Source organism: Magallana gigas, chromosome 8, assembly GCF_963853765.1.
Source record: "Magallana gigas chromosome 8, xbMagGiga1.1, whole genome shotgun sequence".
Lineage (NCBI taxonomy): Eukaryota > Metazoa > Mollusca > Bivalvia > Ostreida > Ostreidae > Magallana > Magallana gigas.
This window is the reverse complement of record NC_088860.1, coordinates 17,668,708-17,692,270: the sequence shown is the minus strand read 5'-3', so window position 1 is coordinate 17,692,270 and position 23,563 is coordinate 17,668,708. Positions and strand designations below refer to the sequence as shown.

The following is a 23,563-nucleotide window of genomic DNA, read 5'->3' as shown; positions in this document are numbered from 1 at the left end:
TCTTTCGTGTATCTGGTAATTATATAATTCGAATTTATTTTTTCTTATTTAAAGAATTGATCAGTTAATGAGTTGAATCCTAAACAGATTAATTCATACATAAACAAAAGACATATTTATTAAATCGTTTAAGAAAAACACGAGGAAAAACATGATTTAGAGCACCTAATATTAGTTGACTGTTACAATATTTTAACATGTTTTCTCTCCGAAACATTTATTATTTTTAATAACCGGCCCCAGACTCATGAAGCAATCATAGGTTCAGTCAAAAATGTTGCTCTGTCTTAATGAACTTTGTTTATAACACTAATAATGTCATAATAAAACGTTGTTAATTACATATTTCAATTGTAATTCTGTGATAATCATTTTATAACTGACTGAAATTTTGACACGTCTGAAATTGTTTCATGACCTTGAGGCAAGGGCACATACAACTAACCAAGTAAGCAAATTGGTTGACTTCCAGGGGTAAACTTGTTATGTTATATAGTAAATTTTGATTTCACTGGATATATGTAAACACTAAAGTTATGAAATTTTGACAGATTGTATTTACCCCGAATCAAAAAATTCAAAATGTACAATATTCACGTAACAGTAAGGTTGATTTTTTTTGCAAAAGATTTATATGCAATTAATTGATTTCCAACTAACAAAATTTTACAATGAAAAATCATGCGGTAAATCTTCGAGATTAAGACATGCAAATTAAAATGACAGAGATATTGTTGGACATGCATATGTCTTATCTATTACTGCAATCGGGCGATTTCTGCTAAGACCTTCATGACTGCATACACTATATAAAGGTCCAGATACTTCATTCCTTGTCACTCCTTTTTACTTCTTTGGATAGTACGTGGTGAACATGTAAGTATTGGAAATATTAGTATAGTAGTAATAGCATCACTACTTACTTAAAATTGCAATAAACGTAAGAGAGAAAATAAAGATTGTAAATTTCTATTTCATAACTAATGTATATAAAGATCTATAATTTAAAGGTTCTTTTTGGGGAAAATTATACAATTCGTTAGTCCTACACAAAGCAAAAATAAGTAAGCTATAAACTCATAGTATAAAAACCGTTTCTCCTGCTCTTATCTACCTGTAATTTTGATGAATGCCACTGGATAAACAAAAATGCATTCTTTTTTTTTTCTTTTTTTTTTTGAAAAGAATATTGTGAATTATAATTTTGTTTTCTTCATTTGCTGAACACTATGGTCTAATTAATATTCGTTGAGTTTCACTGTTTATGGTTTTCGTTGTTGAGTTCATCCACGAATTTCGGTGCAATATTTAAAAAGATATCGGACTAAACGAATCACTGATCACGAATTCTTGACATTTTTATTTAATTCACGAAAATTGGACCCCAGAAATATGTATTAATGAAAGGTCATTGAATAAGGTTAAGGTATATTTTACTACACAACTACTTTAACTTATACTTTATAGAATTATGAGGGTTGGCTTACTTCTTCTCTTGTGCCTTGCCGCTGGCAGTCAAGCTAATTTCTTTGACGATCTCAAGGCTACATTTCACAATATCGGAACAGCTTTGTCAACTACAGTTCATGCCGTCGGAGATCAGGCTAAAGTTGTGGGCACCAACCTTTTAACAGCAGCCACCGAACAAGGAAAAACACTCGCTTCTCAAGCTCTTCAAAGTATGATGCAGTGTATTATCTTATCTACCAATATTCTGGTAGTAAATATAAATTCAACACTTATCACGTGTTCTTCCAATTGAAATGTCATTTAAGACAGTCTGACAATGAATATTACGCCTCGAAAACATTTTTGATTGGTAGGTCTCCTAATGGGAACCATGAGCGCTCTCCAGAAACCACCGACAGACGGTGCTGCCAAGAGATCGCTCTCGTATGTATATCTTTATATGCCCACTTTTTATGATGTGCAACTTGTATTTTACAGTATGCAGTTTATACAAGAAAACGGTAACTGCTAAATGTGAATCCATGCATAAAAAATCGCTTACTTCTTTATCAGAGAATTTCTTGAGCAAAGCAAACATTTGACGGGCGCTGCCGAAATGCTCGTACAGCAGAAAATGGACAAACTGAAAGGAATCTACAAGGAAGCGATTGACAAACTTAAAGATGTCTCCTCTCAACTCACAGAACTTCCAGCTACCGACCTCATTAAGAAAGTGGACCAAATCGTTAGTAAGCATGCGTGTATTTCCACTTACCACAGTAATCTCCAACATATCTTGCTTCATGAAAATAAAAGACAAACATTTGTATAGTTGTATTATTGACTGAAAATCCCCCTGTTTCAGTCTATCATCACCTTGTTACTGACCAAATTCAAACTGAGCTCGTCTCAGAGCTGACCAAACTTTTTGGACACGCCTTGTCTCTCCATCCTGATCATAAGAGAGGTACGTTTTCCGACGCCCTTAGCTCCATTGGACAAGGCCTCGCCAATTTCTTCCAGCCACATGTCCAGGCTGTCCAACAGGTGAGGATTTGATCTCTAAACTTTATTGTCATTACCATTATGATATCGTATAATAAAATTTGTGTCCAGAATGTCCAGCGGGTGAGAATTTAATGACATCATCTTTATAAATTGATGTCTATGAACATTGTCATGTATATCTTATTTATTTCCATTTGTTTACCCGTAGTTAGTTAGCGGAGTGGGTGAATCCCTAAAACAGACCGCCCAAACATTCCACACCAGTCTGACCACTGGTACCCACGGAACTGCCATCCATGACTCTGCTTCCGCCCTGGCTCAGCACGGACAGAACGCCCTCAGTGCCCTCAAGGACGCCGTCTCCGATATCCTCCGTAAGTCTAAACTACCCTTGTTTTAAAATAAAAGAAAGCATGACAAATCAATACAAATTATTTGTTGGGATACAGGTGATATAAGTTGAGGGATATGCATTTGGTTTTTTATTTACATAATAGACCAAACTCTGACCAACATGCAGCCACACATCGTTAACATCCTCCAGCATGGAACCTCGGCTCTTACAGAGACCCTCTCCCACAACACAGCCACCTCATCCGAGACAGCTGCCAACCCACAGTAAACCATCCAACAAAAGCGAGAGTTCATTGCTTCCATTATCAACCTGAATGAAAAAAAATCAATAAACGAATCATTACGATATCTACATTTGTTTGTCAGTTTTGTATCAAAATATTCAGTGTCTTTTGCGTTTTAAAATTCTACTATAAATATATATATTCAAATTCTGCTTTTGTTTAGGAAGAATAATTTCTGACTTTGGTCATAGCACGTAATTCAAAAAAATCATCCAGTTCTTGGAAAGAATGTTCGTAAAAAACGAGTTTGTCTGACTCTCCTCTGCTTAAAGGCTTCTAGATATCTTTAAAGTTTTATTGGATATTCCTTTTTCTTTACTTTTCTAATGAAGACAATATCAACTGCAGCAGGCCTTTCTGTTTAAGTCTTTCAAACATAGTCTGGTAGGTTGTTAATAAATAGCAGTTACAAGGAAGAACTCCTAATTTGAGTGAACAATGTATCACTTGAGTATTGAACACCGACCTAAAGTACAATCAATACATTATTTCAATATACTAGGAATTATGAATATCGGGCACAAATGTTATGTACAGTTTTATACTATATTCTTGTAAATATTTAACTCAAGGTAGTATGAAATTGCTATAAGTCACCACAAAATGCATGTTCCAAAAGCTTCTCCTTTGTCAAATGCTAAAAAGGTAAATTAAGCGATTTCATTTAAAAATATAATAATGCTATTTTGGCATTTCGCTCTTATACGGGGTTTGGATTTTTTTTGGTTGATGTTGATGTTGCCCATATACGGATAGTTCTTCATTCTTATATATCACATTGTGACACTAAATTTTTAAAGTCTGACCTTTTAACTTAATTCTGTAATATTTGAGACAAATTTCTTCCCTTCTTTGGGCGATTGCATTACATGTAAATCATGAAACATGAAACGTTTAAAGAACGATTCATTTGATATTACAACATTTCATCAAATACGGGACATGTTGAATAATGTTTTCCTAAGGAAGAATAAATCACTGATACATGGACCTTACATTTTAACAGTCACTTCACTAGTAACTATAAATATATGTAAAGTGCACCAGCCATCTTCTATTGCATCGAACAAACGAATTTGTTGAATTGCACAGAACCTTTTTTTTTTTAAAAAAAAAGCTTTAACTAGGGACTCTTACCCTGTGTAAAAAAAATCATTAAATATATCATGTTCATACATGTATCTACATGTACTTGCAATATGCAGGCATATGAGAAATTGAGAGGGATTTGCAGGTCACAGGTAGCAAAAGTTATGAAAACAAATACACGAAACGTCCAAAGGTAACCAACGGCAAACCAGGAATATGCTGAATTGACCGTTCTGGTTTTTCACAGAATAGATCTCCTTGCTGCAGAAAGTGTATTTTAATTTGTTGAATGGTTGAAACTTTTAAATACACCATGAAATGCATGAATCAAATACTAGTATTTGATTTAAATTTGTGTTGAGAAGTTTGCACAACTGTCAAAAAATAAAGATTCATTTAAATTACAATCCCTGCAGAAGTGAACGCTATTTCTACTTCTAAACAAAGTTATAATTTGGATCAAAAATTATTTTTTTCGATTTTAATGTTTACGATGCTTCGGGCATTTACAATAGGCAACCAAAATCTAAGGGCATTTGGTTGAGTTATAAGCGAGTTACAGAGCTTACAAATATGTGCTAATTAAACAAAGCTTTTGTTCACATTTTGAATGTTGACGTGAAACCAAAAATAAATGTGTTAGCGATAAGCATTGTTAACTGATGTTAGTTATGTTGAACCTAATACGCTGTTTCATTGTAAACAAAATCAGGGCACGAGTCTTGTTTACATGACAAAGAATTATGAGCCCTGTGTCTTGCTTATTACTCTATGACTGACTTTCAAATTTCATTTGATCGTTGGCAATGTTTTCCTAAAGCACTGTAAATAATAAAAAAAAAAACAGAAAAATAGAATATGACCAAAAATCGTTGACCATGCCCCTTTAAAATCCGAAGCCAAGTTTACGTTTCTCTCTTGAACCATCACTGCTCATAATCAAATTCTAAAGAAAAAATAACAATTCAAGTGTGGAGACCTTTTCTAGAAATATTATCGTGAAAATATTAAAATGTTTATCTATACATACTATCATTTGTATTTTAGAAGCAAACTTTTTAAAATTCGGACTTTTGCATAAGACAAGACTTAAAACTTTTCTAAATATTTTCCAACTGTGATTGCATTGTTATTGTTCGCTCTAAACGAAATTAACTGCGCCTTTTATTTTCAAGCTGAGCAATGTGCATTATGTGTAAGAAAGTTTATCTATGTACACAATAACATTCAGTTTAGCTGTACTTGCAAATAATTTCATAGTTCTGAGAATAAGGAAAGACACGCAAATGATGAAAGATAGTCCCTGGGCGTGCACATATCTTATCTCACACCAATATCGTATGATTCTAAGTAGAACTATGACGATTTCATGCACTATATATATAGTTCCAGTTACTTCTTTTCTAGTCAGTTCGTTAATTTCTTGGGATAGTACTAAACGTAAGTAAGAAATCATCAGTTCAGAGGTTCAATTTCTGTTAAAACGTTTACATACTTAGGTATACCAAGAACAGTACTTGCTTCATTATTTAATTAAATTTTAATACCAAGTAAGCATATTATTTTCCTGCTGGATTTTAACGGATAAATGATACAAAATTATATAACATAACTACGTTGGTGTAAATTACAATTAGATTCATATAAAAAATAACACAGAATAATTTTCGCTTCTTTTAATATTCTTTCATAAAATAATAAGCACTAGTATAAAAGCAGAAATGGGAATACATTTCAAATAAAGTTTAAAATTATTCTAGGAATTTCAATATTATAAAAAAAATTCTAAGAAGCTCACTTAAGCCATTGTTTATACATACAGTTTTTCCATTGTCGTTGATAGAGCTATGAAGGTCGGATTTCTTCTTCTCTTGTGCCTTGCCGCTGGCAGCCAAGCCAGTTTCCTTGACGATCTCAAGGCTACATTTCACAATATTGGAACAGCTTTGACAACTACAGTTCATGCCGTCGGAGATCAGGCTAAAGTTGTAGGCACCAACCTTCTCTCAGCAGCTACCGAGCAAGGAAAACAACTCGCTTCTCAAGCTCTTCAAAGTACGATTTCTTAGTCTAATCAACTATGTTTTGAGTATTAAATATTATAAACCAACTTTATCCTCACAGATGTGTGCATTGGTTTCGTTTTTTTTTAACCATAAGGTCTTCTCATGGGAACCATGAGCGCTCTGCAGAAACCACCAACAGACCCCGCTACCAAGAGATCTCTCTCGTATGTATGACAGCGGGTTCTTATAACAAATCATGATTTTCTAAGCACTAGATTGGGAGATAGAATATACCGTTGGACTTTCCTCTTTAATAGTGAACTCCTTGAGCAAAGCAAGCATTTGACCGATGCCGCCGAAATGCTTGTGCAGCAGAAGATGGACAAACTGAAGGGTGCCTACAATGAGGCTATTGATAACCTTAAAGCTGTCTCCTCTCAGCTCACAGACCTTCCAGCCACCGACCTCATCAAGAAAGTCGACCAGATTGTCAGTTAGTATTGCATTATATTTATTACCCTATATAGCCCATTCATGTAAATTCCTATTGAAATAAGAGACATAAAGTTCTAAAAAGACAGCCTTGGTATGTCTATAGTTGTGACTACGTGGCATTGCATTTTTGTTCAGTCGCTCATCACCTTGTTTCTGATGGTATTCAAACCGAGCTCGTCTCTGAGCTGACCAAACTTTTTGGACACGCCTTGTCTCTCCATCCTGATCATAAGAGAGGTACCTTTTCCGACGCCCTTAGCTCCATCGGACAAGGTCTTGCCAACTTCTTCCAGCCCCATGTACAGGCTGTCCAACAGGTGAAGTCTCGTGTTAATTTCAATGCTAATATCAAAATACTATTAAAAAAGATTGTGTTTGTCTTATTTCTTTTTCATCGTATTATGACATACAGTTAGTCAACGGAGTTGGCGAGTCCCTGAAACAGACCACCCAACAATTCCATTCCAGTCTGACCACTGGTACCCACGGAACTGCCATCCATGACTCTGCTTCCGCCCTGGCTCAGCACGGACAGAACGCCCTCAGTGCCCTCAAGGACGCCGTCTCTGACATCCTCCGTACGTCGAAACCTAATATGGTTAACACTGCCTTGTCACAATTAAAACATGTTTTGGACAAACAAATTCAACTGCAGTATTGAACTTGCGTCTAATGTCTCCACGTCTTTATTTACAGAGCAAACCCTGACCAACATGCAGCCACACATCGTCAACATCCTCCAGCACGGAGCCCAGGCCCTCACCGACACCCTCTCCCAACACCCTGCTGGGTCCCCATCCGAGACTGCTGCAAACCCGCAGTAAAATTAAACTGTCATATTTTTTTTTACGAATAAAATGTGAAAACTTGTTCACTGCTTTGTACAATTGTTTTAATCTTTTGGCATGATGGATTTTGACCTATCTGAACAACTGGTTTAAAATCATACAACCCCGACAAAACAGTCGCGTGGTATAGAATGATTTACGTGTTTTAAATCCAAATGCAAGACCGAGTTTATCAAGACCAGATGTCCATTTTCTGGTAGAGTGATCTAAATTAGCTATGAATTTGGTTCGTCCTTTTCCACTTCTTAGACAGACAGAACAGTATTCTTCTATGTACGATCCAAGAATCGGGCCTCCCCGTGGCTATCATGTAATCAAGTTAATTTTCTATTTCATAGGTATATAATGATATACAATATACGTTTTATTTGGTGTTCTCTGGTGATCATGAAAAAAGAAATGCAAGCGCTGATGAAATATTTAAGTTGAAAGCATTGGCATAGATATTTTAAGTCCATATATTTTTTTTCCATTACTAAAAGACTACTAGTCCAAAATTGTAGTTTAGTTTAGATTATTACCTAATCAAAGGGATTTTGTTGTTATATTACAAATTGAATATTTTCGTCTATTTTGTATGTGTATTCAGATTTGAAAGTTATCTATTGAACTGCCGGTCAATAGACTGTGATCTATTAGACCGCCGGTCAATAGACTGTGATCTATTGGACCGCCGGTCAATAGACTGCGATCTATTGGACCGGCAACGTATTTTAGAAAATGTGAAATTGCTACAAGATTAAAAGATAACTTTATCATGTTTATTTTACTATTGTTCTTATCTTCATGGTATAAAAACCTTCTGTAATTTATAATTATAAACACAAAATACTTAACACGGAATTAGGTAATAAAACAATTATCTAATGCCTGAACAGTCAATAGACCCGATTTTTTTCCCTTGGTACAGGGAACAGCTCAGTACGATCTATTGCCCTCGGCCGTTGGCCTCGGGCAATAGATCATACTAAGCTGTTCCCTGCACCTCGGGAAAAATATTCGGGTCTATCGACTGCTCAAGCATTAAATAATTGTATACTGTTGACCTCCAAAAAACAGATAAGACGACCCCAAGACTGTCCTTCTTAACCAAGTAACACGAGGGCCAAGAGTTGGTGATAAGACCTGTCACACTTTGATCAGTCGTGGCTCTACTTGTTTGGCTTTTCTTGCACGAATATGTAAATGAAAAATTTTCCTAATATTATATATCGTAACATTCATTTATTGAAAATTAGCGTATATCTTGGTTGTTTTTAAATTAAATTTAAAGAATGACGCATCATATGGATATTATGATGCAATCTTGACCTTGTTGAAAAATAAAATCACTAGCTATAGTTCTTATACAATAAAGATTCGTCGTGTGACCCCAGTATAATCAATTAATCACCAGATGTCGCCCCGTTCGATGAACGCGTAGCATGATGCTGGTCCAACTTAAAGCCAATACAGCTGTCTATCTATTATATATGGTCAATATCACTTAAGAACATAACAAAAATATTTTCTTCCTATGTGCACGTACCCAAAGTGCTTTTTCACGTAATGAAGCGCTCTGTGATATGGATAATTTTATGTTTGGGTCTGAATCAAACTAATGGGAAACCAACCCAAGGTAAGAAAATGTCTGGCATTCTATCACAAAACACATCTTCCGCCACATTCGTCTCTCTAATCTAGGTTTCTATATATATACAGGGTATTCATTTTTACGCAGATTTAAGAGAAATGTTACATATACCATGTTTTAATTGTTTTAATAAGAAAGAAATGCAATCGGTTTTCCATGAATGTCTATATTTTTGTGGTGGTAAATGTAACAACTGCGTTTTTCAGAGAGTTTGTGTTCTTTCTTACTAGATAAAGCAGGACCATGTGCGAACGCTGAGGATCCTATGGCGTGTCTTCACGGGATGTTGATGCATGGTGACAATCACGATGGCGACACCCACAAAGCGGAGGATCAGTATCTCCGGTTCCAACCTGTCCTACGCACAGGAAGTCCTGAAAAAGCAGGACCCCAAGACGCTGAGCAAACGTTCCATGCGTCATTGATGCATAATGGAGGAGACCCCGCACATGCGCACCAGGCGGGTGTCAAAGAACCAAGGACTACGGAACAACTGGGGCCTCAAGACGCTGAGACGGCTCTCCATGGCGTGATGATGCACGGGGACGACCAGCCAGGACATAAACACGACAGAGAGGACAAAGTGGGCAAGACGTCGACGGGCAACGTGGCCCAGAAAGCGGCACCTCTGGACGCCGAGCAGCTGATGCATGGAGTCTTAATGCACGGAGATTCTTCTGTTGAGAATCACCATGTTCACGAAAATCCGAATGAAAATAGGGAAACTAAAGCACCTGGGCCAATTGATCTTAATCAGAAAATGCATAAATTAATGCATAAAGATGGGGATACTCATCACGAAGAAACATTGGATAAGAAACCAACCACGATACCAGGTCCAAACGACCAAGCAGATATCATTCATCAATTGATGCATAATGGAGAAAACTTAATTCACAACCTCCTTGAAGAAAACAAGCCGTTTAGATTCAACATTGCTGAGATTATGAAGTTAGGGATTGATCCCGATATTCTAAAATCGGTCGGGTTGGACAAAATTCGAAAAGAGGATGAAGCGGAATATAGGAATTGGCAGAAAGAACAAAGCGTCGACAGTCCTCCTGGGGAAACTATTGCTTACATATCAGACTCCATTGTCTCTGATATAGAACTTATGAAACGGAAATACATGAATTTAGGAGAGGAGGCAGAGCGGGAAATACAGCAGTTTGCAAACGCCAGAAACATCGAAATATCCCCCGAGGAATTACTTTCCAACCTCAATCTCGACAACGAGGCTGGAGATCACGTGGATGAGGGTGTTCAACATGACCTTGAACTCATTGGTAGTACTGACCCAATTAACGCACGCCACAAAGCGTATATAGACAGACGGAATTAACAAGAATGTGATCTTTGTAATTCATAATTCCCACTGTTACGTAGAAAAATCACAAAATATGATGAAATAAGTACAAAGATGTGATATGAAAATTAATTTATTTAATGAGGTTAATTGATTTTTCCTTAGTCATGCATAGCAGTAAATGAATGACGTTTTTACAACATTTCAAAAAAAAGTACAATTAACCAAAAACAAATACTCGGTATACAAACGTATACAAACGCTTCCATAAATATGAATATTTTGTATGCACTTTTTCTACGTGCCATAAAAATAAGTTACAGCACTTCTACGTAGTAATAAATATATCTTATACACAATTATAACATGCAATAAATGCTTCATGATGAAATATACAAAATAAAATCAACAACAAGTAATTTAAGTTGTGTAAATGAAATCTCATCTAATCACATGCATGTACATGATATATGTACATGAACAGTACATAAAATATGTACATGAACAAATATGTCATTTGGGACGGCAAGGCAGAATAACATGTATGTAACATAACTAAGTCTCTGCTTCTAAAGAAATGTCAGATATTATTCAAACACTAAAAAATTGTTTTATTTAATGCATGGCAATGGAAGTAAATATGTCTATGAATGCTATTTTTACTGAGAGCAAATATTATTCAAATTATGGTTGGATGTATGCAATAGAACTAAATTAAAACAAAGATAATCACTCTTTAAAAAGTCATGTATATCTCTTCTCATCTCTATAAACAGACTATGTAAAAATCAATCTTGAAAACAGCAAAACTAATATCTTTGAAATACCTAATTAAAAATTTACTTAACAAGACATGCTGTAATACAGTAGAACTAAAATCTTTGAAATTCCTACATTAAAATTACTCATTAAACAAGTCATGCAGTAATAAAGTATAAATCTTTGAAATCCATACATAAGAATTAACTTAACAAGTCACTGTAGCACATTTTGCTGTCTGGACGGATGACGTAATATGCACTGCAGTGTAAATCAGCTTATGTAAAGTTTGATTGAGGCACTTAGATATTAACAACCTTTCAAGTCTAGCCTTCAGTATGTTGATGGGTCTATTGTAAACTATAACATCTAACTTCTACACTTTATAATGCATCCCATAAAAACAGTTTGAGACGCAAATACCTGTTTATCAAATTTGAGATAAAAATGCATAAAGTTCATTTTAAGAGCAAAATGTGAAAAAGGTTTTGGAGGGAATAGCAAACAATCTCAACATATTTAAGTATTTTGCATAAAAATACAGGATATGTACATGTATAGCAGATATGTCATTTAACAAGTAAAAATGAATCAACATCACAGTTTTTGGTCATTTACCATGGTAATAGAATAAGCTTCTGAAATAAATCCAATATCAAACAGCTACCCTAAGGGAGAGAATCTCGGAGTACAACCAGTTGTGATTAGAATCTAGGAGTCAGTACAAGAGCCAGAAATCTCGGACACGTGTTGTCATAATCATTATCTCGAAGCACCAAAACAAATATGGTCATACATAACATAAAGGTAAAGAAAATATCAGTAACCTAGCATGCAATGTAACTGAATCCTTAGGAAGGGACTGTCATCCAGAAGAGTTTCATTTTTTACATGTATGTGAATGAGGTGTATGGTCAGTCTTGAGGTTTTCATATGTTGTCCAGGTCAAGCTCTTCATCTGAGCTGACGTCCGTCACACTGACGTATGACCCCCGGGACGCTCTTCCTCCTTGGGTCCCTCCAGCTGGTACTGTGCTGGCTCCTAGGAATGCAGAAACAAAACATAGAATGAAGAGAGGTTAGGGGAATTGTAGAAGTGTAATTTCATCAGTAACATTCATCAAGTAAAACATTTTTTCCTAACTTCAAAGAATATTTGATTTCATTATATGAATTATGAATTCCTAGCTCTCTGATTAGCTGATACTGAAACTCCAGCTCAAAGAATATTGTACTACTTGGGTAGCTATATTATTGTGTTGATCTCATAAACAGCAATAATTGTATGTTGTGTATCAATTTAAAAATAATATCAATGAAAATTAGGGTACAATGTTAAAAGTGATGAACAAGTAATAAATTTTTAACAATCTGAAGTTTTCAAATCACATTAAAAACATGCAGGAATATAATTTGCACTCATTGTTTACCATTACAAAACTAATGTGCACATTCACACTTTATCGAGAAAATATCCTTTCATGCAGTTGCAATGGCCAATGGCAAAGCCAATAAAGTTATCAATTATCTGGAGGTAAAGAGAAACTCTTTGCCTTTGAAAGTTGCCTACCTTTGGATGATGATCCCCACACGCTTGTACCATAAGTGTTGGTCGTATCAGAGGCATGACTACTTCTCACTTGCACTGGGGCTCGCCTGAAAAACAAAATTCAAATCATTAAGTAAATGAAATGATACAAAAGAATTACTCATCAAGACCAGCATGTTTTACAGGTTTTAGCTAGCATGTTTAACATGTTTTAGCATCAAATGCACATTTGTTTAGATATCTCGGTCAACAATTCCACAACACTGACAGACAGGCATGTGACCTACTTTGGTGCTGTGGCGGCGCGAGGCTCGTCCTCCACAGGGGACACATCCCAATCACTGTCCGAAAAGTCATCCTAAAAAACAAATTGAAGGGTTGATATACTGGCAAAAAAAAACTGTAAACAGTTTAATTTCTGATTTCAAAACTGTCTTGTTTGGTTAGACTAGACAGCAGATAATATAGTAGAAAATGTTTTCCGTGAAATTATTACAAAATATACATATACAGTAAAACACGGTTATAGCGAACATGCTTATAATGAATTGACGCTTACAGCGAAGTGATTTCCATTCCTCGTGACTATATTATATGTTGTAACCTTGACAGATATAAAGAATTACGCCTATAAAGAAGCAAAATACCCATTCCTTGCACTTCGTTATAATCGTGTTTTACAGTATATGTGCAGTGTACAAACTCACCAGAACGTCTTCCTCTTTTTTTCCACCCATAGTGTCTACTGCTCCAGCTAACTTCTTTTCTTTGCGACCCTAAAAATTGAACATATACACGTAATTTATTTCTTTTACTCTAAGTAAACTGCATATGATAAAAGACATTAATTCTTATCATACAATATAAACTGATCGACAGATAGAATACAGGACGTTACACCTGCAAGAAAAACTTGCGCAAAAACATTCACACTTTACAACACATAAATAATTGCAATCATTTGTTTCAAAGCATTCGTTTAGCTGGCTTTTCATTATATGAGTGTACTCACAGCTAACTGCATCTCAATGGTACGTGAGAGTTCTGCGACCTTCTGACCTTTGGGCTGTACAATGACTGGTCCACCCCGGGCAGGTGAGGTAGAGAGACCAGGATTTCGGACCGGAGAGGACTGAACCCTGATAGGGCCTGGAGCTGTTCTAGACTTCGAAAGTAGAATTTCTTCCTCTAAATCACTAAAACATACAAATTCATTTTCTTAAGCGATTGTGATACATGTTCATGAATATGCACAATGGCAATAATTCATAGAATATTTCAATACAAATTTCTGTAAAGATTTTTTTCCAATAGTGCACATGTACAAACATGATATTACATGCACCTCCTTTTCTAAAAATCATTTCTTTATTAATGAAGCAATAACTATTAAACATATGATTTCATAATCCAATTAAATGATGAACAAAAAGTCCTACCTAACATCTGAATCCCAAACATCATCTTCATCATCATCTTGAACCTTCCCTCGAGACTGAACCTGCACTGGCTGTCTAGCCCCAGGTGTGGGTTGGCCTCTGGGGGCAGGGATTCCCCTTCCCCTCCCTGCAGGACCTGACTTTATCACCCTGACATGTTCAAATGCTGGGGCTTCACTTTCTTCCTCTGTCTCTTCATCCTCCCCCGATTCCCACTGAGTGCTGGTCCACTCTAAGCTTGAACTGAAAGAATCAGTCAATGTTAATTCATGTGTATGAATATGTATCTGCAATAAGGTATCTTCATTATTTGATGAAATTAAGAAAAATTGCCTATGGTCCTTACCCTGTGGAGTGGGGCGTCCTTTGGGGACTGCGGGGCGCAGGCTTTGGTTGTTGCTGAGGGGCTGCTGCCCGTGAGGGCTGAGTCTGAGGAGGAGGGTACCTGCCCTGACCAGAGGATGCTGAGGTGGGTCTTTGGGGAGTGGACATGGCTGGCTGTCTGGCAACAGGGGCAGGGGGCTGTCGTACAGGAGACTGGTTGGCTGACCGGATAGGACTCGAGGTTCCCGAGGCTGTCATACTGGTATTCATAGCACGAGGGGGAATTCCTGATCTTCCACCTAAAATAAGGTCAAATAAATTTCCTGGTAAAAAAAGTGTATGAAAAGAAATATTTACATGTATGTTCAGGTAAAACTATCTTTGAACAATACCTGAAGGGGGAGGAGGCGATTTCTTCTGTTGCTTCAATTTTTCACGAGCCAAATGGTCAGCATGTGCATTACACTGCTTCCTGAACTCGGTGAAGATTGGATATTTCTAAGCAGAAAAAAATCAAAATCATCATACATGTACATAAATCAACATACGAAATTCAAGCTTACCATAAATGAAATATGGAGTTTCACAATACTATTTGACAATATGGAGTTTCAAAATTAGAAAACTACAAATGTACCTGCACTGTGCTTTGTCTCCTTTGCTTCAGTAAGGCCAGTTTACTGATCAACAAATCATCAGGAATGCCTCTTGTTTCCTTAAAACAACAGACAATGATTTACTTAAACATTTGTTCATTGTGAATTCAGTTTTCCAAGTTTTTCAAGGGCAAGGAATTGCCTTTTTGAGCTAAGTGATACATGTAGTACATGCATCATCATTCAATCAATCGTGGGTATTTGGAGCTTAGAAAGGCCAAAAATAATTAATTGTATTACCGTAGTTCTCAGCACTGCCGCATAACATCAAATGCCTCAAACACCAATTTATTTAATGCCATATTGACAGGGGGAAAATCTTAAAACCAGTACTGATACATAAAATTTTTTGGGCCTATAGTATTACAATGTACTTTATATACTGCTGAAATGTTTTGCTTTGGATAGAATAAGGATACGAAAATTTTGAGGTAAATGTAAACAACAGTACATGTACCGGCATAAAGATATGGACATACTGTTGGGACTTTGAGCTAAGTGATAGCACAAGGATGAGGACATACCGGTGGTATCCCAATCTTGTCCAGGCTGTCCTGCAGTAAGGAGATCAGCTCGTCCCTCATCAGCCTGAGGGTCGGGTTCTTCCTCAGTTCCTCCAAAAACTGGGTCGTCCTCAGTGTCAGCTCTCCACTCCTGAAGGAACTGTTACACAATGCCAGAGATTAACAATAGATATTTATATAAATATAAGATAGGCCAGATTAAAAAATAGTGTGTTTCTGATTCCCTAACTTTTCCAATACCTATTTTTTTTTTGTAATTAATTTGTCTGGGTTTCTTTTAACAAAAAATTCTGCATGTTGATTTAAACAATAAAATATCAAAATAAATTCATAATACCAATGAAGACCCCATTTTTCAGTCTGGAATAGGAAACACAATATTCATATACTCAGTCCTAATAGCTTAAATTCACTTCTTAATGTTACTGATGCTAAAATGAATATGCAGTGTCAGGATTTCAGCTGTTTTCCTTGCGTAAATACTTATTTCCTTCAAATTTAAAATGTATGATTTTGTTTGCTGTTGTTAATCAAACTTGATTAGGTACCAGGTAATATTGAATCTCTCCCCTACTCCTGCAATTCAGAGGAATGGTTTAATATTACCGCTGATTAAGGGTTTCTGTGTTAAAATGCTCTAATCTACCTTAAAGATACATGTTACTTCATGTGAACTGTATTCAGTTCATAATTGTTTAATTAGTTTAGCAAATGGTATACATTCTCATGAATCAGCTGCTAAAACTACAGAATTAAGTCTGGGTCCATCTTAATCAACACACAGTTTTATACTAATCGTGTTATCCAGTATCATAGTGGTTTAAAACTATATAACAGTGATGCCCTTTTTTTCACTTCAACCACTGTGAACATATTTCTAACAGCTCTACATTTAAACCACTCCCACTCCTTATTAGATCCAGTTTTCTATAACTACCACCTCTACCCATGCATTTTCACACAACACGGCAGCCTGTGGACACTGTCCGACAGAACCCACCCTCTCATGGTCAGAAACCTGATGGTGGGGGAGGTCACAGAACCAGAACTTTCCTCCTCCTCCGACAAAGACTCTAAGCTTCCTCTGTAATGTGGTCTCAGAGAGGTCAACCTAATTCTCTGTTTCAGCTTTATATTCATATCATTTATGTATAAAGATTATGTACAAGTTTAATCCCATACAAACCCCTGAGAACTGCATGTTTTTATATCCACAACCAAGCATTGCAGTTTATTCCAGATATATATGACTAAATCTATCTGCATGCATGTCTTTCAACCAAAATGAACATGAATATGGATTATTCGGATATGACATTTGTCCAAAATAGCATATGAGAATTAGTATCCCATACTTAATGATTTCAATCTACATGTATATGTTACAATTTTACAGTGTATCTCAAGAAGTCAAGAAGATGAAGTACATGTTATATTGTTTTCTATGTGCCATGTACTGTAAAACATATAGTGAACATGAATGATGAAATCAGTATCTTAAGACTTACTCCATTGTACTGTGCATGGACTCCCTGCCAAAGCTTCCTGTGCCCCTTGCAGATTTCATTTCTGAAAAATAATTGGAATGCAAATCAAGCAACTCATAGAAGTAAAATTTAAATAACAATCTACCGGTACAACCAGTATAATATGTTCATTTGTTAATTAGGGAGAAACCATTAGCTGTTCTTCTGATGAATACACTTTTATTTTTACCTGTATCCTCGTCATCATCGCTGGGCTCCATCATCAGCTTGGTTGGGACCTCTACTCCACTAGGCTGTCCCCCACGGGGCGTCACCCTCTCCGGAGAAGCTGCTGCACCCTGTGATGTCAAGAAATGGAGTTAGATCATGCCAGCCATGCAAAATTTTTGTCTTTCTTAATACAAACTTAACAAGTTTCCTCTATAGTAATATCAAGAAACAGTTTCAGAGCATATTTGCAACAGAGACACAACATGTTGTTCTCCTATGATTAAAACTAGCATTTTCTTGACAATGTTGATCATTCTTTAACATAATTTATTGTTTAATAAGTATGAGTATTGGTTAATCAGTAAAGCAATGCCACTTTCCAATGACCTATTATTTGACACACAGACAGGTGTGGATTAGCAAATTGTAGATATAGGAGATAATTCTAATAGCTGTAAACAGTCATTACAGTTAATTAGAACGGCTAAAGTTGGTTTTTTTTTTTTTCTATAAACCTTGTCACCTTCTTCATTGAATTTAAATGCAGTTGTTTTAAACAGATGCATGATTTAAATGAATTCAGTGAGGTTATTCACACCCCAAATGATGTACTGGCAAATGTAAGCAATTTCCAGCAGCAAGATTTAAAATTATGGTAATATGAAACACATTAATGAGGCATGAAAATATACATGTAAATATCAGTTCTCTTCTTCATCACATACATTGTAACTGTGTCGTGTGACCCACATCACCGATAGAAATACTTACAGCATCTTCCAACATTTCCTCAATTTCATCCTCTACAGGTTTCTCGATTTGAACTTCCTGTTTACGGGGCGGAGGTTTACGCTGTGAGGATTAGCAATTTAGCATGAAGTTAGAAAGGTAAAACACAAACAATGACATCAACACTTCAACCTGCAGAGTCACACAAGCTTTTTTATGTAAATTGTGAAGAAAGTGATAATATTATTTCAGTTTCAAATGGATTATTACAATTTTATTAAGTTGAGGATCAAGAGGACTGAATTTTAGACAGAGAATAAACACCACTTTTGAATTTGGCATCTGAAAGTTTTAAAAATAATGAAGGAACATCTGTGCCTGATATTTTTTGTTGATGCATGTGCATGACTGGAAAACAAATTGTGCTAGCTTTTTATAAAACACACAAAAACAGCAACTCGATGACATTGTATGAACTTTGTGGATGGCATAGTATTAATTAATCTTAGTCTTGATTGATGACATGATTTCTTATTAATAAATGAATATCTTGGAAAAATGTAATTTAATCAGAAAGGTGATAAAGGTCCGAATTTGCAGACAGTTACAGATCCGATAACTCGGCGATAAGCCTTACCCTGCTTCTCTCCTCTCGCCTTGATCTCCTGTCCATCTCACCCGTGTGGGTGGACGACTCCAGGCTGGCATTTCTTAGCTGCCTCTCCAACTGCTCCTTCAACATGGCCACTTCTTCCTTCTGTTGCCGTAGTAACTCCCGCTCATTGTCGACATCATCCTGAAGGTCACCCAGGTTTGACTTCTTGCCGAGACGCTGCTCCATTTCAGTCATAGCACGCTCAGATGAATGGTACTTTTCATTCATGTCTTTTAATTCTCTCATGAACATTTCCTTAATTTTCTCAATTTCCTTCTAAAAGACAAAGAAACAACACATTGTTGTACAAAAAAATGATAATTGTTTTCATTTAAAATCTATATATTTTTAACAGTTCACAATACATTATTATTTAGTAACTGTTGAACTGATGTGACCTGATCAAGAAATGGATAAGAGGGATTTAATGCACAGAATCATAAGCTTTGCAGAAAAAATATACATTTCTTTATACATTGTAAAATAAACAATTATATCATTCTGGTTTTAAGTTTTTGGGGTTTTTTTATTGCTTGGGTTTGAATACCTTGTCTTCCTCTTGAACTTTAATAACTTCCATCCTTGCTGTGGTGTCTTGTGATTTGGGAGTTGTACTTTCATGAAACTGTAGGGGAAAAAAGTTCTGTCATAAACTAGATATAGATATGTGAAGGTGTAATACATAACATTGATTTTTACTTCATTCATTTATTTGGTGTAATGTTGCATGGTTTAATTAGATAAACCCTGAGTCACTTACTGTCTGCGCATGTTCCTGTTGAACTTGAAACTGTTGGAATATTTCTTTTGTTTCTCTGACAGCCTGGGGAATTTGACCAGTGCTCTGCTCTGCTCCCATGGCAACCGATGCTGCCTTGCCCGAGAAATCATTATGGCGGCGGTTTATGTGCGATTGGAGAAATGATGAATTGAGGAAAGCTTTAGGGCAAAATGGACACTGAAATGACAACCATTACATGTACATGTGTGCCTGGTATAAGGTATAATGATATTCATTTGCATGAAAAAAAAATGGTTGTAAGAAAACAATCTCTATGTGATTTTTATTTCCAAAGTTGCTCCCCCTTTACCTTATTGTAACTGCCCGAGCCTGCATGAATGAGCTGTTGCTGAGCCATTAGTAACTTCTTTCTTTTGTGACTCTCTTTCTTTGTTTCTGCTAGGTCCTTCTTAACTTTTTCTAACTGGGCCTTTGTTTCAGCATGATCCTGAACAATAAAACACATTGAAAATGGTTGTCATTTTTGTAAATCTCATCAATTGAGATATGCTGTAAATATTTCATATTTTTTTAAGTATATTTAGTTATTATGATTGTTCCTGTACTTATTATCAGCACTTTTGCAGATTTCCATTCAATTATTCTATTGATGATTCAATCAACAACAAAAAAATTATTGTTTATCACTGAAATGGTCCAAAGAGGATATTAAAATGAACACAGAAAAAGGTTTGCCTTACAGACAACCATGAAAAAGTTCAGGTTGTTGGGAAAATTTGTCAATGAAGGTATCAACAAAAATTTTGTCAAATATGAAGTGCTTTTTACCTCTTCTTCCTTTTTGATTTTCTCTTCCATACTGGAGACAACTCCTGTCAGGTATTCTTGGGAGTGCTGTATAATGATGATAACAGGAGTTAAAAATACATGTATATGTTTACTTCAGATGCAATACCGTAGTCTATTAATGAATAGAAATTCTAATACCAAATATCATACCATTTCTGAGGAATTAGAATTAAACTAAAGTTTCTGTCTAATTGGTTTTTAAACACAATTTATGATATACATGTACATACCAGTAAATATTCAATTGTCAGTTGGGCCAGTTTGAAGAGTTTGATGAAATTTGGATCCACCATTCTTACATCCTGAAATTTGAATATGATTATGACATCAAATTCTAATTACAAATACGAAATTAACTGTGCAAAAACTACATTTAATTAATAGGGGTCCTCAATGGTCTCCGAAAATAAACCTATATTCTTACCATTTATACTTAATTGTGTAAAATTGCTTACATTTAAAAAGTTTTCTTCCCAAAACATTTACAGTCCCTGAAACGTTCTGCTTTCCCACTTAAACAGTGACTGAATGGTTAGTGAATGCTGAGTGCACTCTGAGCATACCGTGAGCACTCCCTGAATGGAATTTAGCGCAAATGAGAGCGCAGAGTGAAGGATAAACGATATATGCATGTTATGTGAATGCAAGAAAAACGATTTATTTGGATGGCCTTGGAATTTATCCTTACATTGTGTTTCGTCGGTAATCAGGAAAAAGTAACAAATAAACTACAAGTTTTAATTGTTATCAGTCATAATTTTATATTACCTGACTGAACAATAAGTGAACACTGAACGAATAGCGAGTGCAAGGTGAATGCTTTGTGAACGCACAGTGAACGCGAACAGAGCGGAGCGGAGAGTGCAAGTGAACGCACTGTGAGTGCATAGAAAAATTGGAAAATAGAAGGTTTCAGCTAGGGACTGTATGTTACAGAAAAAACATTGTATTCTTGTCAGATATATTAATAAATATCCAAGACAAATTACTGAATGAAAATATTTACTTGTTCAAAGATATATGCGCTATATTTTTCATATTTGAAAAAAAAAGTAAGTTTTGTCTCAATTAAATTGTAATGCACAAAGTAGCATCATTTATGACAACAAATTCTGCCCGACAGTGTAAGGATATAAATATGAAAGAGGTAAATAAAAAGTATATCTTATGTCAACTCTTTTATTAATCATATTGTGTTATTGGAAATAAAAATAATTGTTCAAAATTAATATATGATATATACTGTACGTGTAGCTACATAGAATATATACCAGTTCAGCCTCAATGTTGCAAAATGTCAAGTTCATGATGTTTTCTTGAAGAGCATTAAAGTCCAATGTCCTTGCCACTTGGTCAACATCCACTGAAGCAATTCTCCTCCAATCAATTCTTTCATATCTCTTTCTGAATGCAAAACTTCTTCCATTCGAGTTTTTACTGGCATAAGCAGATTGGTGACCCATGTTTATTCCAAGTTGTGGGCCTGCTGCCCCATGCCCATTGTACTGTGACATAAATTGTGTGGCCATCTGTCAATTATTGAAATAAACACACAATAAAAAGGTGCTAACAAAACAATAACAAATCCAAAGATATGTGAATGCATGTGCATTGCAACATATAAAAACATAGATTGTACAGTTTGTACAACTATCTCAAAGACCTCAACCTCAATAATATGCCAAAATACAAAACAAAGACATAAATAATTGACCCAATGTTGACCAGTAAAACCAGCTATCCATCCAACGTGCACTGCCTGGACAAGTCCATGCACGAATTTAAATTTCGACATTTGTTTATAAATTTACTTTTCCTGTATGTATGTTACTTTTACAAAAAATAAATAAATAAATACCAATAATTCAATGAAACTGTATAGACAGCAGATTCTAACAAAGTGCGTTATCTGTTGTTTCCATACAAACGCAGGTAAACAATCGCTACACGCAGGTAAAAACTGATAAAAGCATCTTTCATGGATTAGATGCAACTCAATATTATTTTCACTTACCTTGAGTAAAATGCAAAAGTTAACTATCCGACGATCATTATTCCATAATTCAAAATTTCGTGTCAACCATTCTATATCATTCGTTTCATCCTCTCGGACTTTTTCACCTGGAATTTTTCTCCAACCGCCATAACAAAGCACAAGTTAAGTCGTGTTTGAACACATTCGTTTTCGTGTGTAATTTATACGGAATACAACCAATTAACATGATTAACGGTAAACACAGATTGTTTTCACCTTTTTAATTAATAAGATTAACTACTTAAATTATGATTTAGTCATTAAAATTGCTATATTAATTATCTAATAATACTCTATCAAACAGCTAATTTGGTTATGGTATCAAATTAACGCTTAAATCATGGATTGAAAAGGAAAACCAGATAAATTAACTAATTAAATTTATCAAGCAAGTTTTTGTTGTCTGACAAAACTTGAGTATGTGGGTGTGTTTGTGATCAAACAAAAAAATATTCAACAAATGTTAATACAAATAAATTTGGGAACCTTATGAATACAAATGACATCGATTCATGAAAAAAATTGTCCATATATTTGTTAAAAAAATATCAGCTCGTTTTATTTAACTCTGTACTCCTCCTAACTTGACCCTGCATTTGTACATTTGTAAATATTTTTTGTTTTTTTGTACCTCAAATACCATTGATATGGTTTGACAGAAATAAACATTCATGTTAAGTTCCTGTGGGCGGGGGGTCGAGTTGGGTGCGGGGTGGTGAAAATCCATTTTTTTTAAGGCTGGTACTGGTATCTCTTTGATGCACATAGATTTTGTTTACTAAAATTTCCACATGTACATAATTTGAACAATTCATTGGAATGAAATTATAAAAGGGAAGGGGGCTTAATTTAAAAAAAAAGAGAGAGTCTTAATTTTTCCGACACATTTATTAATTCAGACTGTACTACTATTCATGCTAAGTTAAGGGGTTGGGGGTTTTTTAAAATTATTTTAGAAATATAAATATCAATTTAAAAAAAAATGACGAGTTTCTTTATTTAATGGAAATAAAATCATGGGATTTTCATTATATATCATAAATCAAATGTTTTATTGTTTCCAATCTAATTAAAATTAGAACTTCCATCCACTCCCCGGTTTTCCATATGTCACGCGACGGGGAGCGGACGGA

The 23,563-nt window shown here is 35.4% G+C and overlaps 4 protein-coding genes across 6 annotated transcripts; 3 read left to right on the top strand and 1 right to left on the bottom strand.

Annotated features, from left to right (window-relative positions):
* The first annotated feature begins 785 nt into the window (after positions 1 to 785).
* LOC109617042 (uncharacterized) lies at positions 786 to 3,161 on the top strand. The gene is made up of 7 exons (XM_011447507.4): positions 786 to 876; positions 1,468 to 1,679; positions 1,824 to 1,893; positions 2,023 to 2,198; positions 2,315 to 2,496; positions 2,666 to 2,831; positions 2,955 to 3,161. Exons 2-7 carry the CDS (start codon positions 1,472 to 1,474, stop codon positions 3,077 to 3,079), a joined length of 927 nt encoding a protein of 308 aa, XP_011445809.3. The 5' UTR covers positions 786 to 876; positions 1,468 to 1,471; the 3' UTR covers positions 3,080 to 3,161.
* Positions 3,162 to 5,605: 2,444 nt separating this feature from the next.
* LOC105319519 (uncharacterized) lies at positions 5,606 to 7,555 on the top strand. Its single transcript, XM_066070344.1, has 7 exons — positions 5,606 to 5,628; positions 6,028 to 6,239; positions 6,345 to 6,414; positions 6,508 to 6,683; positions 6,821 to 7,002; positions 7,098 to 7,263; positions 7,382 to 7,555. The coding sequence occupies exons 2-7, from the start codon at positions 6,032 to 6,034 to the stop codon at positions 7,507 to 7,509; spliced, it is 930 nt and encodes a 309-aa protein (XP_065926416.1). The 5' UTR covers positions 5,606 to 5,628; positions 6,028 to 6,031; the 3' UTR covers positions 7,510 to 7,555.
* A 1,436-nt stretch (positions 7,556 to 8,991) lies between these two features.
* On the top strand, positions 8,992 to 10,543 carry LOC105341149 (uncharacterized). The gene is made up of 2 exons (XM_034472583.2): positions 8,992 to 9,151; positions 9,397 to 10,543. Exons 1-2 carry the CDS (start codon positions 9,082 to 9,084, stop codon positions 10,506 to 10,508), a joined length of 1,182 nt encoding a protein of 393 aa, XP_034328474.2. The 5' UTR covers positions 8,992 to 9,081; the 3' UTR covers positions 10,509 to 10,543.
* A 49-nt stretch (positions 10,544 to 10,592) lies between these two features.
* Positions 10,593 to 22,569, bottom strand: LOC105319520 (cilium assembly protein DZIP1). 3 transcript variants are annotated; one of them, XM_011417095.4, is made up of 21 exons: positions 22,410 to 22,569; positions 21,667 to 21,924; positions 20,626 to 20,697; positions 20,375 to 20,440; positions 19,896 to 20,033; positions 19,565 to 19,762; positions 19,352 to 19,429; positions 18,787 to 19,080; positions 18,192 to 18,272; positions 17,440 to 17,548; positions 17,232 to 17,292; positions 15,724 to 15,862; positions 15,181 to 15,258; positions 14,936 to 15,041; positions 14,566 to 14,842; positions 14,220 to 14,462; positions 13,793 to 13,976; positions 13,488 to 13,556; positions 13,068 to 13,138; positions 12,802 to 12,887; positions 10,593 to 12,273 (listed from the first exon to the last, which is right to left on the bottom strand). In XM_011417095.4, exons 2-21 carry the CDS (start codon positions 21,922 to 21,924, stop codon positions 12,161 to 12,163), a joined length of 2,721 nt encoding a protein of 906 aa, XP_011415397.3. In that variant the 5' UTR covers positions 22,410 to 22,569; the 3' UTR covers positions 10,593 to 12,160. The 3 variants fall into 3 exon arrangements, with proteins under 3 accessions (XP_011415397.3, XP_065926414.1, XP_065926415.1); XM_066070342.1 differs by lacking the exon at positions 22,410 to 22,569 and adding an exon at positions 22,110 to 22,205; XM_066070343.1 differs by lacking the exons at positions 18,192 to 18,272; positions 22,410 to 22,569 and adding an exon at positions 22,110 to 22,205.
* Between the last annotated feature and the right edge of the window lie 994 nt (positions 22,570 to 23,563).

Coding starts and splice junctions, on each gene's coding strand:
- LOC105319520 (XM_066070342.1), bottom strand. CDS start 22,190: ATGTCGAAATTTAAATTCGTGCATGGACTTGTCCAGGCAGTGCACGTT. Junction 15,259..15,723: donor ACAAGATTGGGATACCACCG/GTATGTCCTCAT, acceptor TGTTGTTTTAAG/GAAACAAGAGGCATTCCTGA. Junction 13,557..13,792: donor CCATTGAGATGCAGTTAGCT/GTGAGTACACTC, acceptor TTCAATTTTTAG/GGTCGCAAAGAAAAGAAGTT.
- LOC105319519 (XM_066070344.1), top strand. CDS start 6,032: ATGAAGGTCGGATTTCTTCTTCTCTTGTGCCTTGCCGCTGGCAGCCAA. Junction 6,684..6,820: donor GAAAGTCGACCAGATTGTCA/GTTAGTATTGCA, acceptor ATTTTTGTTCAG/TCGCTCATCACCTTGTTTCT. Junction 7,264..7,381: donor CGCCGTCTCTGACATCCTCC/GTACGTCGAAAC, acceptor CTTTATTTACAG/AGCAAACCCTGACCAACATG.
- LOC109617042 (XM_011447507.4), top strand. CDS start 1,472: ATGAGGGTTGGCTTACTTCTTCTCTTGTGCCTTGCCGCTGGCAGTCAA. Junction 1,680..1,823: donor CGCTTCTCAAGCTCTTCAAA/GTATGATGCAGT, acceptor TTTGATTGGTAG/GTCTCCTAATGGGAACCATG. Junction 2,832..2,954: donor CGCCGTCTCCGATATCCTCC/GTAAGTCTAAAC, acceptor TTTACATAATAG/ACCAAACTCTGACCAACATG.
- LOC105341149 (XM_034472583.2), top strand. CDS start 9,082: ATGAAGCGCTCTGTGATATGGATAATTTTATGTTTGGGTCTGAATCAA. Junction 9,152..9,396: donor TAATGGGAAACCAACCCAAG/GTAAGAAAATGT, acceptor CTTTCTTACTAG/ATAAAGCAGGACCATGTGCG.